Here is a 16,849-nt window from a genome sequence, read left to right on the forward strand (position 1 = left end):
TTTCTAAACAAAACATGATTAAATGAGAAAAGCTTTATTTAAAAGTACAAAACAAACACTGCAGACTTTTTACAGGAATAATTTACCACCGTATATTCAGCCAGAATGGAAAAAACAGAATGATTTTATTTGTACATGAGGGTAGTTCATTGAAAGAAAACAAAAGATATGTAAATAAAATAATTTAGATGTTGAAAAAAATCAAAATAAATATCCAAGTTCAACGTTGTACAAGCAGATTAATGAGGAGAATCATGAATATGATTAATCCAAGCCTATGCTTCGCTGCCTTTCATGTTGTCCATATATACAATTGTTATTTAATATGGAACGATTACAGCTGAGAGACCCATCAAACAGGCAAACACAGTTGTGTATGGAAATATGGTTTTACAAAACAACCACGCCCATTCATACAGTACTTAAAAGATGACGAGCTCAATGTTAAAGGCACTATTTTTACTACAATTTACATTACAACTTCCCCCAATACCTTTAAAGTTTCATCATAACATTGACAAATATAAAGTAATAATTTGGAGCAGCATACTTTATATGTCATGGAGACGTTTATAGGCAAGTGTGTTTTAAAGAGCATTGGTTAAAATTCCTATGTACGTTCATGGTAAATAGCTTTTAAGGACTGACTGAGCACATATATATATACTTTGAAAATAGATATATTCATGTGTAAATTATAGAATAATTTATCCTATTCAGCCCAAAAGGCCACATACAGCATACATAGAATAAAAAGACAGAAAAAGGTACCCACTTAATTTAGAGACCATCTTCACTATCCAACTGTGTTAGGAGGAACGTTTACTGCACTATTTGGAAATCAAGAAATGTCAACAGGCCTCAATCTAGCTGAGCATGAGATTATATTCCTGGTGTGGAGATACCAGTAATGCCTGATCCTCCTTTACAAATTAAATTTACAGCTATTGCTTTTCAAACTGGCCAAAGAAACACTGGCAAAAAATTGTAATTCAGTTTATGTCCTTTATATTAACGTGATAGTTCATCCAAAAATTGTAATTCTCTCATTGTTTTCACACCCTCTTGTCATTTCAAACCTGTATGACTGTATGGGTTTTTTTCACAAAAGAAGATATTTTGAAGAATGTTGTTAACTGGCCCCCATTCACTTGCATTGGTTTTGTGTCCATACAATACAGAAGTGAAAGGGGTCCAGTGCTGTTTGGTTACCAACTTTAATCAAAATATCTTCTTTTGTGTTCTGTGGAATAAAAAAAGTGAAAGTCATACAGGTTTGAAATGACAAGAGGGTGAGTAAATTATGACAGAATTTTTTTGGGGGGGTAAACTATCCCTTTAATCTGAATTAGGGCATTATGACCTGGCAAGCGGAGGGCACTTCATTTACGATATAAATAAAAAGAATAAATGAATGAAGCAAATAGACTGGTTATGGCTTTGGTGGCAGCTGAACAGAACATTGCAAAGCAAAAAAGCAATGCCAATAGTCTTAAAAAAGAGAGAGCAGGTCATCAGCTTTCGATCACAGCATTTGAAACAACACAGAAACACAGATCACCACCAGATGTCAGTGAAAGCACAGAAAATGCTGTTTTGTCAAGTCCTCTTGCGCAAAAATCCAGTCATGTACAACTTCCATAAAGAAGAAGTGATTTGTAGCAATTCCTTTCAGTGGGAAAACAATTCCACAGAATTATAATATAAAGAAGTATCTCAACGGAACTGAAAATAAGGCCACATTATGATAAAAGTGAAATTTCTGGGCCTTTTTCCTCTAAACGGCATTTATGGTGTAAGGGAAAGTGAAGATGGTAGTTTTAAAACCCATTACGTCCAAAAAAAAGAGGATATGTGGTCACTTCAGAACAGCACATCATGTGTAACTGTAAAGGAACAATACGGACATCTTGACGTGCATTGAAATGCTGACTGTAGGTTTGACCATTCACCATAAGAAATGATGATAAAGAAAAACGATACCATAGAAATGATGAATACTGAAATTAAATGTTTTTAAAATCTCAAAATAGAAATCTCTCTAAGCCAGCACTATCATTCACTGTGAACACTACTAGTGTTGTATAGAGAAACTGAGAGTAGGGGCTTCTTTCCGCAGAACGACTGAAGGAGAGACGTGTCAGAAAATGACTACATCGGAGTTAAATAAACCACTAAATTAAGGACAGTTACAAGGTCACACCACTCTGTATTTTAGATGTATCCAGGAATTCTTCAAAGACGATGCAAAACATCAGATCTAGATAGCGTTTGGGGATATGGAGACATGTACAACACTCGTGGAGATATAAAAAGTGTGCTAAAGGAACATCATGACCCCTAAAGGCCGGGGCTTGCAGTGGGCTTCCCAGCAGCACAACACTCTCCTAATGTTTCCTGCTGTGGTAGAACAGTCATAGCCACTTAGATAAAAAACAATCCTGATGAGCGTAGTGAAAAACAGTATAAATGCTGTACATATTTTCCTTTTTACATGATGCACTATTGAACTGGTTTAACAAGAGGCATCAGGATTGTTCTTACCCAAGAGTCTGTGTCAAAATATCAAATATTTGCATTTCATAGACGTACATTTAGTCAGGGTTACCAACACCGGCAGTGCCACCTTTTCGTGACTTAGCAGTAGGAATGCTTTCTGATCGGACGGAATTTTCTATTTAACCACGTCGGGAGCTTCAATTTGACATCTCAGTTCTGTAATATACAGGTTATATTTTCAACTGCATTTGTTTGCCAAGACAGCGCCTGTTATCGTTTTATCCAATATGGATTACCTACCATTTTATGGTGTCGTATAAAGACAGGAAAGGTCAGGATAACAGTATATCTTTGAGATAGCTTAACAAAAAACACCATCAAGTGCCCTTTTCCGAAGACTCGCTTAGTCTGCGATTTCCATCAATAATATTTACATACAATGTCAGTCTGCTTTGCAAATGCTTCATAGTATTATACTGTAATAAAACAGTAATATAAAAAAAATCCTATGCTGAATAAAAAAAGACGATCTCATTTTCCAATAGTTCATTTCCTCCCGTTTATCAGTAACATATAACGCTTCAGGATAAGGATTTACCCTTGATACAAGTATCATCGTACTAAACTTTGGACTGTGTTAATCACACCTGACTGTTTTATCGCCCTCCGGTCTTTTACAACATCTGATAACATTTTAAAGTAACGTCGTCTTCTACCAGTGCTAACTATTTGAGATAATTTGGGATTTTTTAACTGATGCAACATTTAGTTCAGTTTCCGATATAAATGCAATATGCCACAGGCATCGGAGCTGTCGGACAAGTGCTGCCGTGGCAGGTTAAATCAAGTACTATCTCACACTTAAACAAGTGTTCATCTCTGCTAAGTCTCAGCCTGTTGTGAAGCGGAAAGAGCGGCTGGTGTGCCATGCCGGTGCCGGGAGTTTATAGCACAGTGCACAGACAATATAGAGTATGTTGTGTGTGTATATAAGTGTGTGTTCTGTGAGAGTGTAAAAAAGAGAGATAAGAAACAAAACAGATGCAGCCTGTGGTAGTCCTTCACCCTCCCTTCAGTCTGACCACTAAGCTGCCAACAGGCCAGTCTGGGTATAAAGCCAGGTTGGACCAGAAGGAGCCGGGCGGGCAGGGTCCATCATCACTATGAATGTGCCGAGAAGGGGGCGGAGCTGGGGCTGTGATTGGCGGACTTGACAATAGTGATGACGCTGGTGGTGGCCACCTTACCAGGCCCGCGGGTGACAGTCCGGGCAAAGCACTGCAGGGCCTCGTACTTGGCCCGGAGCGCGTCGAGCTCCAGCCGCATGCTGGCGTTCTCACAGGCCAGCTTGTCCACTTCCTGTTGCAGCTCTGTTTTTTGCCGTTCCAGCTCTTCTTTTTGCGTGACGCGCTTGATGCGGCAGCTGGCCGCGTAGCCGCGGTTCTTCAGTGTGCGGCGGCGCTGTTTCAGCCGGACCATGTCATCCTTTGTCAACCCGCGCAGGTGCTGGTTGAGCTCCCGTACCGACATGGCCACCAGCTCGTCGTCGCTGAGTGCCGGGGCATTCTCACCTGCCTCCTTCTTTAGCTGTTGTAAAAAGCAGAAAGAGAACGTTTTTATAATGAATGTCTATGCAGTTTTTAATGTGAAAGGTTCAGAAAATATGAAGGAAATTCTCTCATAATTTCCTCACCCTCATGCCATCCCTGATTCTTATGACTTTTTTCTTGAGCTGAACACAAACATTTTAATGGAAATATGTCACTTTGTATATATAGGTCCCAAAATGTTGAAGCTCTATAAGCATATATATAAAAATGTCCAAATCCCAATTCAAATGATTTATCTGTTTGTTTTCTATAGCAAAATGACAGGTGTGTGAGATAGGTAAAAAATGTGAGATTATTTAGCCAAACTGTAACCAAAGCAAATGTTACATTAAAGTGAAGGTGTGGCATCATTATTACAATAAGCTCGGTTTCACAGACAAGTCTTCAGGCTAGTCCCAGACTAAAATACATTTTGAGCTGTATTAACTGAAAATAACTTGCCCTGATCTTAAAATATGTCAGTGCCATTATTTTGTTTCAAGATGCACATCAGTAATGTTTTTTTCTTGGGCATTTTAATAAAAGCGACTTAAATTGCCTAAATTAACCAAAACATAGTCCTGGTTTAGGCTAAGCCTTGTATTTGAAACCGGGCCTAAGGGGTGGTTTCCCACACAGGGCTTAATCCTAGTCCCAGACTAACTTAAATGTTAGAGGTGTTTTAATCGAAAACAACTTGCACTGACATATCTTAAAATATATCAGTGTGATTGTTTAGTCTCAAGTTGCCCACCAGTAATGTTTTCTGTAAAGTATGTTTTTAAAAACAAATTAAATATCCTAATTTAACCAAGGCCTAGTCCTGGTTTAAACTAATCCCTGTCTGGGAAACCCCCCCTAAATGTTTTAGTTATAAAGAGCAAGGTTATTTTAGTTTACTAAAATTAAAACTTTTCTATTCGTTGAAATCAAATAAATCATTGACCAATATTGAATATTAAAATCAAATCAAATATAAAATATTCAAGACTATTTGAAAAACTTAACTAAAGGAAAATTTCAAATGTTGCCTCAAAAATAAACTGAAATAAGTATAAAGCACTAAAATTATAATAATAAACAAAAACTAAAATAAAACTTAAATCTAAATTATTAATCTTATATAGTCGCATAAAAAAACAATAAAGCATAAAATGACAAAAGCATATATCAAAATTGCTAAAACGTTAATTAACATAACACAATATATAAAAAGAAAAGCTTATTTAAAATATTAATAAATTAAAATCAAAACTATAACTCTGATAGAGAAACATGACTTGAAATAATAGTGCAGAAGTATGGTGTAACATGTGCAGTATATGCAGGAGCCATAAGTGCTGTCTGGGGTTTAAGTCTTTGTGAAAGTGAATAATAATAGATATAATACCAGTGTCATGTACAGTGACATGGCCTTACCTTTAAAGGTTTGTTTGCTTTAAAATGAGTCGTCATGCCCTGCATACAAGCAGCTAGTCAGAAATCCTCAAAATGTGTCTAAAAGAAAATACCAAAAAAGCATGCTTTACAAATCTTAGTTTGTCAATAAACACTTTTGTGTCATGAACATTGCACTGAAACTGCGGAGTTAAATGAAGTTACCGAGAAACGACCAGCAGATGTCGCTAGAGCACTACAGCACTACCTGTTTACTTGCTGATCTCGCGTTCTCACGATGTCGCTCACTAGACCGTTACAAGAGCGCAATAATGGCAGCAGGTCAGCTCTCGGCATGGGGCTTTGTCTGATCTGTCGTCTTAGCGGTTCATGTAAGGCTATTTTTGCCGCTGAGCTATTTTTACAAATGCCAAGTATGCTCGAGCTCATGGACTCGAGACTCCCGCCAAATGAGAAAAACGGTGCCAGGGCGCAAGACGCGCGCGTCGTGAATTACGTTTCAGCAGCACGCACTTATATTAAGTCAGCATCAGAATGCGCGAACTCTACTCGAGACCGTTGCCATGGAGACCCACGGTACATGGGTGTGGGGAGAACATGTCACATGAGCAGACAAATGGTAAACAAACAAGCTTCATTCATCATAAGCTCAGTCATTTAAACAGAAAGACCACGTAAAAAACTAGCTGAACTACAAACTAGCGTAAAACTCAAATAGACACTCTACAGAATCAAATAACTAAAAAAGTGAATAAGTCAAGTATGAAACAAAATTGCGTCTGTTTATAACGGAAGAACTATATAAAAATATATTATAATAACTATTAAAGTTTCTAACGTGTTTTCTGAGAAAACAAAAGTGAAAGCCTAACTACTCAGTTGCTACTCAGATCCTGTGATGTGATTAAAACTGAAATACATTACTAACTATTCTGGCTCCCCTTACAAAAATGAAAATTCTGTCATCATTTACTCACCCTCATGTCATTTCAAACCTGTATGACTTTCTTCCGCAGAACACAAAACAAGGTATTTTGAAGAATGTTGTTAACTGGACCCCATTCGCTTGCATTTATTGTCCCTACATTTAGTCATTTAGCAGACGCTTTTATCCAAAAGTGACAGTTACAGATGAGGTAAACAATAGAAGCAATTGGAGCAACATAAGGACAACATAAAGCATAAGTGAAGTAAAAACTGGTTTCATATAGCCCACTACAGTATACAAAGCTAAGGATTTTTTGTCTAAGGATAGAAAGAGTAGAAAAGAAATAGAAGTCAGTACTGATCGGTCAGGTTACAATAGAAGTGAATGGGGTCCAGTGCTGTACGGTTACCAACTTTCTTCAAAATATCTTCTTTTGTGTTCTGCTACGGTTTGTCATAACGGTTTGAAAAGACATGAGGGTGAGGAAATGACGACAAAATTTTCATTTTTGGGTCAACTATCACTTTAAATTAAAAAAATGTGTAGACCACACACAAATGATGTGATGTTGAGTTTTACTTATGTCACGTCTGTTCTTTGCCCTTCAGTAAATGGAATATTCCAGGAGGCAATCTGTCACATGGGAATAGTTTCCCTTAAACGGTCACTGTTATATTTATGCTTTTAGACAATGTTCTTTATCAGGTTTAGGACTGTGGCTGAAAGACTGGATCATGTTACACTAGGCTTCCCTGGCAAATTTCATGTCCTTATTTAACTGTGCTTGTTATATTTAGCACAGAGTGCTGACACAAACCTCCAGTTGCCAGTGACACAATTTCGAGTGGAAATGTTCAAGCGACAACTCATTAAAAAGGAAAACACACATGGAATTCCCAATGCGAGCTACTCTTTTACCTGCATGAGAGCGAATATTCCTGTGGCCTTTTAATCTTGTAATCCGGAATGAAACATGCATTCAATATCTTTGGAGTTCAGATAGCCCACGTCTTGTTTCTCCTGTCTAGTCATCTGGCCCTGAACTCTCTGCATACCTCTACCATTTTAAGTGCTTGTTTCATCCTGGTGGGAATCCTTTGGTAATGGTTACATTAAGTATCATTGACAAGTGAGCAGATTCACTGCCTGTGGCATGATAGGTGAACTTTGAGTCATCCAGTGGAGTCTGTTTTAGTGAACCACACCGGACGTGCATCAGTTGCTGGTTTAAAGGTTTTAGTTATGACAGGACAAAAGAGTATAGAACCGAGCAGTTGAAACCAAATACCACCACGACAAAGAGAGATTACTCAAACTTTGATTCATACCATCTGGCCCTTGATGTGAGGGCTACATGAACAGCCCCTCATTTTGTTTCAATCAAACTGGCAACAAGAAAACTATGTAATGCATTCATAATTGAAAAAATGAACGCATATATTTAATTGTGAGCAAGCAAGTCTGGGTTTTCTAAGCCATTCTTTAAAATAAATGATTGAATTACTTTTCTTTGTTGCCAGTCCTGCCTGGCAAACTTTGTTTGAAAGTGAATCTGCACTGTTCCCATGTGTTATCTAAAACTGTGACAAACAACACAAGGCCAGCTCTGACAAGAAGAGCTTTCCTAGACAGCAACTTGGCTCAGAACGCCTGGTTTTAAAATGGCTGTGACAGGGGAGACCCTGTCTTTCTTTCCAAGGAGGACCATGGAATCAAGTTAAAAAAAACGCTTCCCTCTCTATTCATGGGGCCTCCAGCCTTTCAGCTCTTTCTCACACACACACACACACACACACACTTCCTTTAAATTCTGTCGGTACGTGGTCCCCCTCTCCATGTGCACAGAGAACTGGGTGGAACTGACAGGGGCCCCTCTTTCCTGCTCAGCCCTCACAGAGAGGAAAACCCTAATGTCTCAAGGCCAGGTCCATGTTTTCATGGTTTCCTGGGCACAGTTTATAGGATTGAATGCCACCTTTGATGCTTAACATTTGACAGCCAACCAAAAAAATGAATCCGTGTTACAGAGAAGGGCCCTGAGGAAGCCACAGAGGGTGAATAAAGTGTGGATAACTAAGCCACATTCCACACACTTGCTGAAACTGAGAAAAGCAAAGGGGCCCCACTTTCCATTCATAGAGCTGCATACTTAATACTACGCATTATGTGTACTACTAATTCATTCTTCATGACTACAACAATCTAAATTTAACCAGATTCACTCCACTGTATATTTAGTGCTATACGTATCATGGCATGCATACAAAAAGCAGAGCAACAGCATATTGTTCACATAGAGGTTAAAAAGTAAAATAAGCAGGGATGCACGGATGTTTCACATTTTTGGGTGAAGTATCTCTTTAATATAATTTTTTATGAGCCTTAAAAGGAAAAACATGAACAACAGCTTTTATTTTGAAACATTGACTGCAGAAAACAAGATGACATTTAGTTCTTTTTTTCCAAAAATCATGTACCAAGCCTACTTTGGCCAAAAGGTTCTTTAACATTAGTACTTGTCTGGTATAATTTTTATTATTTAATAAACAAATGATCGATTCTTCCAGTACTGTACTGGATTTTAACTGAGCAGCATGGACCTGATGTGGTTCAAATAGAGGAAATAATCCATAATTTATCGGCTTTAATATATTGCAGATGGCTGACATCATGCATCCTTAAAAATAAGTGCATTTAAATAAGCAGGATGATGAGTACTTCATAAAAACCTAAAGCCATACGGCCATTAATCAACATAGTGCTGCATGCAGTCAAACACACCCCTTGGGAAAACAGCGAGTCTCATTAAAAAACAAAATTACATATTGCGCCTTTAACGGTGTATGTTAAAAAACCATTTAAACAACCTCCATCTGAAACATATAAAAAAGGTTTGTCTTTGTGTATATTTTACCTAAATTCACTAGTTTACTAAATGAGTATTACGGAAACGCTCCCCCTTTTTCTGCAAGCACAGCATTTTTGGTGAGCAAGGCAATACAGATAAATTTGCTTGTAAATTCTGTAGGGTGGTGAGGCATCACTTTAAATATGTACAATATGGTCATAAGACAGACTGAGGACTAAAATGGAAGTCACTTGAAGGAATAGTAGTAATACTGTAAAAAAAACTGCCCCGTTGCCTGGGGTAATGCTGTCTAGTCATATTCAAAGACTGAAACATTTTTAACATGACTTGGGTTACACACCCCTACATCACTGACTAAAACTGCTGTATGGAAAGGGAGAACAGAAGAAGAACTGAAAGTATTCATGTAATCACAATGTGAAGCTGTTCAGACATGTCAGTGCTATCATAGAGATGTTGGTCACAACACTGAATCCTCACGTAAAAATCAACCATGTTTTCATTCATACAGGCAGATCAACTGTAAATTCATGCTTTGGCTTCTCCGATGAAGTGGAAAGAACTGCCTCTGTCAAACTGTTCAGCCAAACATTGTAACGTTTTCCATCTAAGACGAACCATGATGCAAACTACAACAAATCTAAGCGTCATATTACTTACGAATAATGACTTCCATGACATCTGAACCCAATAAAACAAACAGGGCAGATCACTGACTAACTAAACCTCTGGCGCACGCAAATAATGTTTACCAAGTACCTCATGCATTGGCTGTTACAGGGATGACGTTCGTTTTCGGCTCCCTATGCAATACGACTAGGTAACCGCATATTTTAGCCTTGAGATTATGAACTTTCTCAGAAACAATTGACTACGTACCTCCCCTCTTATGGAATTTGATGCCGCAGTTGCCGTGTTAGCACATGTGAGAATGTGAGATTTATGAAAAGTAGTGAATTCAGACAAGGTCTTGGGCTAAGCCAAACAACACTTCAAAGCCAAGCGTGCTTGTGTTCCAATGATAAATGGAGCTCTGGCTTGTCCTTGTTGTTAGTTTACCTCTTTTACTCCACTGGTTAAACTGTTTGGGCTCGGCACATAACAGACGTGCTGCTCCACTTCACAGCCAGCTGCTACGTTCCTGCGCGAGCGAGCTGGAGAAAGCTTCGCTCAGGGACTCGGCTCTGTTTTTCCACAGTGAGGTGGGGAGCTCCGTCTCCTTTTGGTTCCAGCCCACTGTGTTCCACAGTGTAGCGGCACTTTCACAGGGATATTATGTAAAGGAAATGGAGAGCATAGCAGAGCCGTGAGTCATGAGTCATGGTGTTTACTGGTAAGAACGAAAACGATCGGCAGGGAATCACACCCTCCCAAACTGACGTTTCCTGGAAAATCCTGTTGTTTTGTGGGACGGAAGGAAAAGTACGTGGAACCTTGGGAATGGTTGGCGGTACCGCCGGAACTTTCTGCGGACTGGGAGGAGAAGCAGCTATAACAGCAAAGCTGCTTTCCACCTGGGGACACAGGGATTTGGAGGAATGTCAAGTATGTGCAAAGCAAAGGCAAAACCGCCCAGTATGTATGACAAGGAAGCCAATGCGGTGTGGTTATTAAGCACAGAGGTAACATTTTTGTGGATTGAAAGTGACCACCCGCCACTAATCGTAATGCATATCTGACGTTACATCAGCTCTGGTAACTCCGCCCTTACGTGATCAAACATTTAAATTTAACTAGTAGCCTTCAGCAAACAGGACAGAGATGAGGATTGCGCAACGCAGAATCAAAACATCCAGTTACTCAAATGAGCTCTTGAGAAATAAGTACCAGACTGCTCTTCCACAGACCTGACCACAGTGTGGTGAGGTCACTCCTCTTCCATCCAGAAACTGGTGAAGGGCAGGGTACAGCTTTGTGGTGCAGACTCCCCATTAGCTTTTGACTTATACAATATACACCAATGACATCTACTACTAAAGAAATACATCACATGTGTGGGTTTCCTATATTCTCTCTGGCCCAGCCAAATAGTACACTCTTAAAAATTGCTGGGTTATTTTCAACCCAGCATTGGGTCAATAAGGGACAAACCCAACCGTTGGGTAAATCATCCCATAAAATATTTATACATGACCCAAAAATGGGTTAAACAACCCAGCATTTTGGACCGAAACAACACAACTTAGGTTAATTTACAACCCAACGGTCGAGGGTTTGTCCATTTTTGACCAACACTGGGTTGAAAGTACCCCAGCATTTTTAAAGTGTATTCTTATGGTATTTTTTATCTACATTTTCTTTAAAGACTACTTCAAAATCAATACGACTTTGATTCATGAAGATCGGTGAAAACGTCACAACGTGGCTCTTAAACAAAAATTAACTGCCGTGCTTGTCGCAAGAGTTGGGTTTGGACTGGAGTTCCCCTGCGTTTCATTTTGAGTCATTAACTTACCAACTACCGCTGTCTCATTCACTTTCAAAACCCACTACCCTAACCACAGAGAGTACTGTAAGAGTTCCACTTCTCCAAAAAGCGCCATCCAAACCACCGCTTTATTTGTCAACGATTTTGTATTACGCTGTCTTTAGAGGTGAGAGTTACTTGATACTACGACAGTAAGCGTCGGGAACCAGATGTAACTCAGATCTGACATTTGACTAGAAAACACCGATCTAAAAGTGTTTACTCACAGGGCATTGCTTAGTGACAGAGCACAAATGCCTGCCCCTACTAGTGACCATCCCACGAGTGTGTCTTATGACAGTGCAGTGCGTGCACTTCCCCTGGATTTCTAAATGCGGCAGGCAGACAACATACTGGTTGTGGGAGGCTATCGCCACAGATACCTCAGCAAATCTGAGTCAGAGTACCCCACAAGGTCAAACAACCCCACGTACAGTACAAAAAAGGAAGGACACATGATAAGGTTGGCCACCTCCAAAATTTTCCAAGCCATAGGTACAAAGGTCACACCAAAACACAAGATGTGCAGGAAGAAGTGATTATTCATGCCTACTGTACATACATACAACCAATAATGGAGCAACATATGGAGACCCAAATTTAATCTGAGCCAGCAACTGGTCGGCCCTTGACAGGCATTCCAGCCAATACAGTTACACTTAGGTCTGTTCCAAGGCAAAGCCCGGTGCTGATCTAGCAGACTGTCTCAACACTTGATCTTCTGCTGACTCTTAAAAAACAAAGCCAAATTATTAAGTGGTCTAAAGCTGCCCCTCACAAATGGATGGCAGGCTTTTTCACAGTCTCCTTAAATGGTAAAGTTTCATATAGCAGTGGTTCTCAACTTTTTCATTGTAAGGGCCTTTGTGTAGGGTGCATTTCTTTGTGCCCCTCCCAATAAAGTCTTAGGATCCTAAAGTTAGAAGTTTAATTAAACCAAAAACATATTCAATTATACAATGCGGGAACATGAACTATTTTGGTTGGTGGTCTTATGTTTCTGATGTTTGATTGAACAGAATTATTGATAAATTTCTATATTTCATAAAATGCCACAAATATCCCCAACCCCCCCCCCCCCGCAGTTTGTGAACCACTGACATATAGACCAATGCATGTTCTTTTTGAAAATATTACTAACATGCACTACTCTAATAATACAAAAAGACTTGTCTTTAATTTGGTTTTATCACTTCAAATTAGTTCAGGACAGCTATTTTATTATCCATTGTGGAAATGAATCACATTATCCAGTTATGACTCATTGTTCCTGTGAGGGTAGCTCTACTTTTAACCTGCCAGAACAGTGGACAGAATCAGTCTGACACACAGTCCGATCTTAAATATGTCCAATCACCTACACAGCACAAAGATATATACGTTGCTTTCTCTGCCATTGTTAGGTGCACTTGTCAAACAATGGCTAAATATTCTGTTGCTAACATTGTATAAATAATTATGTATTATTATCTGTAAGGTTTGGATTTAGCACTTTGCAGAATAATTATAAGATTTTATTTATAGGAGCTATAAGCACTTTTGGAATTCGCAATGATTTCACAGCCAGGACTCCCATATAAGGGCCTTCTACAACTAAGAACAAGGCGTGATCATATTAACTACACGATGCGCGTTCACGGCGCCGTGCACTGAGGATTTGACATAACGTCATATTATTCTCGAATCCTCGTGTTGATTAAAGAGCAAGAGAAAAGCATTCTCTCCGCGCGGCTCAGATGAGTCGGGATCGTTATATACTCAGTTTGTTAGATGTCCTGGCGTGTCTATCACTGCTTTTACCCACACACAGTGCCCTTTGTCCCAGAATTCCTAAATGCAGACCACGTGTTTTTTCGTGTGTCGTAATATTAATTATTTTAAAATTACCCGCAGTTAAAAAGCGACCAAAATATGAAATCGCATCGCTACGTTATAATAAAAGACAAGGCGCTGTTTACATGGATAAAAGTGAAGGCTACTGCCTACGACTGATTTACTTATTCCCTTTAAAATGTAACAAAATCGTATGTAAGCGATACTCGGGCTATTTCCCACTCAGATCTGTAATATACGTATAAATAAAAGTTATTGTTTATACAAAAGCGGAAAACAAGAAGTTGTATTTGTAAGGCAATCCTGTTGTCAGGTTGCAAAATGTAACACGTGTCCGTACGAGTCTTGATAGTTTGTTGTATTTACAATCAAATGTTCCACACATCAAATGCGTATGTTTCTTTTCAACGTTACCTTATAACTTCTTATTAAACCTATTTTAAAGAAAATTTGATTCGCGCGCGCTTAGCTCAACAACGTGAATATTACGGTCAGGCTGAATTCTTATCGATCATCGTGAGAACATCAGCAATTTCAACAGGAATTCCAAAACATCTCCCAGAAAGGCTCGTACACTTTACCTTGTGAACGCTGAATTTCTGTCGGGAATGCGCAGAATCTCCGAAAAGTGTCCTTTGATCAACAGGTTGAACCTCGGCTCGCTCGTGATACGCGTCCTGCAACCGAAGCGAAATGTTTCTCTGAACTAAATTAACTACAAAACAACAACAATGTATCAACATTCCACTCTCTGCTTCCGCAAGCACTGGCGTCACCGGCTCCTCGTGACCGCCCCCTCCATTCATGAAAATAACTTTATGCTGACGTCAGCCAGGCGGGAAACCAGGGGAGGCCAGAAATAGACGCAACTGGTGAATACTTTGGACGACTATGTTATAATAATCGCTAAAAATGACTAAATTAACAGAATGCAAAGGTCAGATCATACAAGCAACATGCTACAAAAATATATTTCTTTCCTTGCTGGATTAGAAACATGGTTGATAAATGTAGAAGTTTACAAGTCTGCCAAAGTATATTTGTGAGATGACAGGTCTGTTATCAGATCTCATCTACACCAATGTACTTCATTTTTTAGTCTATTTGCAATGTATTTATCATAAATATAACGTACGTCTAGGACAAGAATCCAAAGCGCCACCTGTCTTCCAGAAACGTTTCTCCGTTTTGCAAGTAGTTGGAAATAAGCTTACGAAGCAGATGCAAACACCTGCTATGGTTACACCTCATTTAGTACCACATGGAAAGCAACTGCTGTGTCAAAGTTAGACAGTAAGCCTGTCATTCTGGGTGCTTGTATTAATCCTGCATTTATTTCTAGTCACTGGTTTTGGAAGCTGACTGAGTGGATATTTTATGTCACACATCTTTATACGCACAATAAATAAAAACATGATTATACATAACAAAATACAAAGTAGGGACTTATGTAGTAATAATAAATAAATAATTGTATGCATTTGGCAGATGCTTTTATCCAAAGCAACCTGCAATAAGTGTGTTCCTCGGATCAAACCTGTGACTGTGCTAATGGGTTAGTTACAGAAACATTACATGTCGCTGCTGTCCTACTGAAACCTTGTATCTCTATATTTCGTGATTTTTATTTCTTTGCCATAAATCATTATTAGTCACCCTAAAAATAAAAACAGCAAATGTGTACATACAAAATTTTGAAAGGACAGTGACAATATGTTTAACTGCATTTATTTGTTCTTGTTATTTTATTAATTTGATTAAATGTTAACAATAACCATGTTCATTTTTGTATTTATAGTTTGTGTATATGACAGATTTAGTCCCATTCCTTCTCTATCTCCGCCAGTGGGTGACTCAATGCAAATATATTTTCCTCTGAGGCAGCATATGGGTTTAATGATATACTGTAAAAGTTAGGGGAATCTGCATTCTTTATTGTTTCATGCCAAATGTCTTTTATAAAATTTCCAGATCTGTATCACCAAGTGAATATAGAGTAAATACAATTATTCAAAGCATCATACTGCTTGTATTATATAGAATTTGATTGGGTACTGTGTGATGAATGAGTGTGTGTGTAAATAGTTTATAGATATTATACGTAAAGCACTAAAGTAAATTTTGAAGTTTAATTAGATTATATTTAAGTTTTGATAAGTTAAATTGTGTTAGAAAAATATCCCACACCTGATCTTCGGACCTTTTGTAAGGCGCAGCATAACCATTCATCTATATACACACCTAAAAAAGGACAAAAACCTAGCTCAAATAACACAAAAGAAGTGATGGACTCACATTTTGCTTCCCGTGGGATCTGTGGGAAACCACCATGTGAAAGTCAAAAGAGAAATCTTCTAAGTGGAAACACATCCTCATTTTCTTAAGCTTTCTTGCAGCTTATACGCTATATAGACAGACCTTATTCTTATTTTAACTTTTTGATTAAAGTTTAGACTATATGACAATTTGTTCATGTTGTATTTTCTTTATAATTTAACTATACATACAGTATAGTTTCTTCTAAAGAAATCCACAATGGCAGAAAATGTTGAGGTTGTCATTTATTTGTTCACAGTACCAATTAATTAGGAGACAGAACCCACAAATATAGACTTTTTTAATCTTGGTAAATAGGAGAATAATTTATTTCAGTAAAGTTTAATCCCAAGTGTCTAGTAGAGGCTTTGTAGAAAAACATTGGTTCTTTGCAAAATACTTGCAGGTTTAAATCTTCTATGACACTAAATTTATATTTGGTGGAATGACTAAGCGTGCCACTGACATTACTGAAAATATGTTTAATACGAAAAACACCTTATGTAACAAGTGGTCAGTTTTGTGTGGTGAACACGTTTAGAAATCCTGCCTGTTGACTTGGCTAAAATTGATGAGTATGCAATGAAAAAATCCATTAAAATATCTATTAATGTCTAGCCAAAAAACTTGAGGTAAGGAAACATGACGTATTTTGTTTCATTCCATATTCAACATTTTTGGAGAGGTATTCATTTTTTATAAAGGACATCTGAAAGGCTTTTGAAGAATACATTTTTAACAGTATACAGCAACTGTAACCAGGCACATGTGTACCTTCTTTGAAGAGGGCAGATTACAAGCATGTGTTGTTTTTGCTGAGTACAGTATGTGCTGTGTGGTTTTCTTTACTGGGTGAAAGTTGTGTTTTCATTCGGCTGGCAGACTGGCAGAGTAATGTCTGTTTCCATCTCTGACATCATTCACAAAGTCAGGTTTCTTGGAAACATCAT

At 38.4% G+C, this 16,849-nt stretch overlaps 1 protein-coding gene across 1 annotated transcript; it reads right to left on the minus strand.

The window, feature by feature from the left end:
* Nucleotides 1–34: 34 nt before the first annotated feature.
* On the minus strand, nt 35–14,353 carry mafk (v-maf avian musculoaponeurotic fibrosarcoma oncogene homolog K). The gene is made up of 3 exons (XM_057345658.1): nt 14,165–14,353; nt 5,508–5,585; nt 35–4,086 (listed from the first exon to the last, which is right to left on the minus strand). The coding sequence occupies exons 2-3, from the start codon at nt 5,550–5,552 to the stop codon at nt 3,661–3,663; spliced, it is 471 nt and encodes a 156-aa protein (XP_057201641.1). The 5' UTR covers nt 5,553–5,585; nt 14,165–14,353; the 3' UTR covers nt 35–3,660.
* Between the last annotated feature and the right edge of the window lie 2,496 nt (nt 14,354–16,849).

This window comes from Triplophysa rosa, linkage group LG11, assembly GCF_024868665.1.
Source record: "Triplophysa rosa linkage group LG11, Trosa_1v2, whole genome shotgun sequence".
Classification (NCBI taxonomy): Eukaryota; Metazoa; Chordata; class Actinopteri; order Cypriniformes; family Nemacheilidae; genus Triplophysa; species Triplophysa rosa.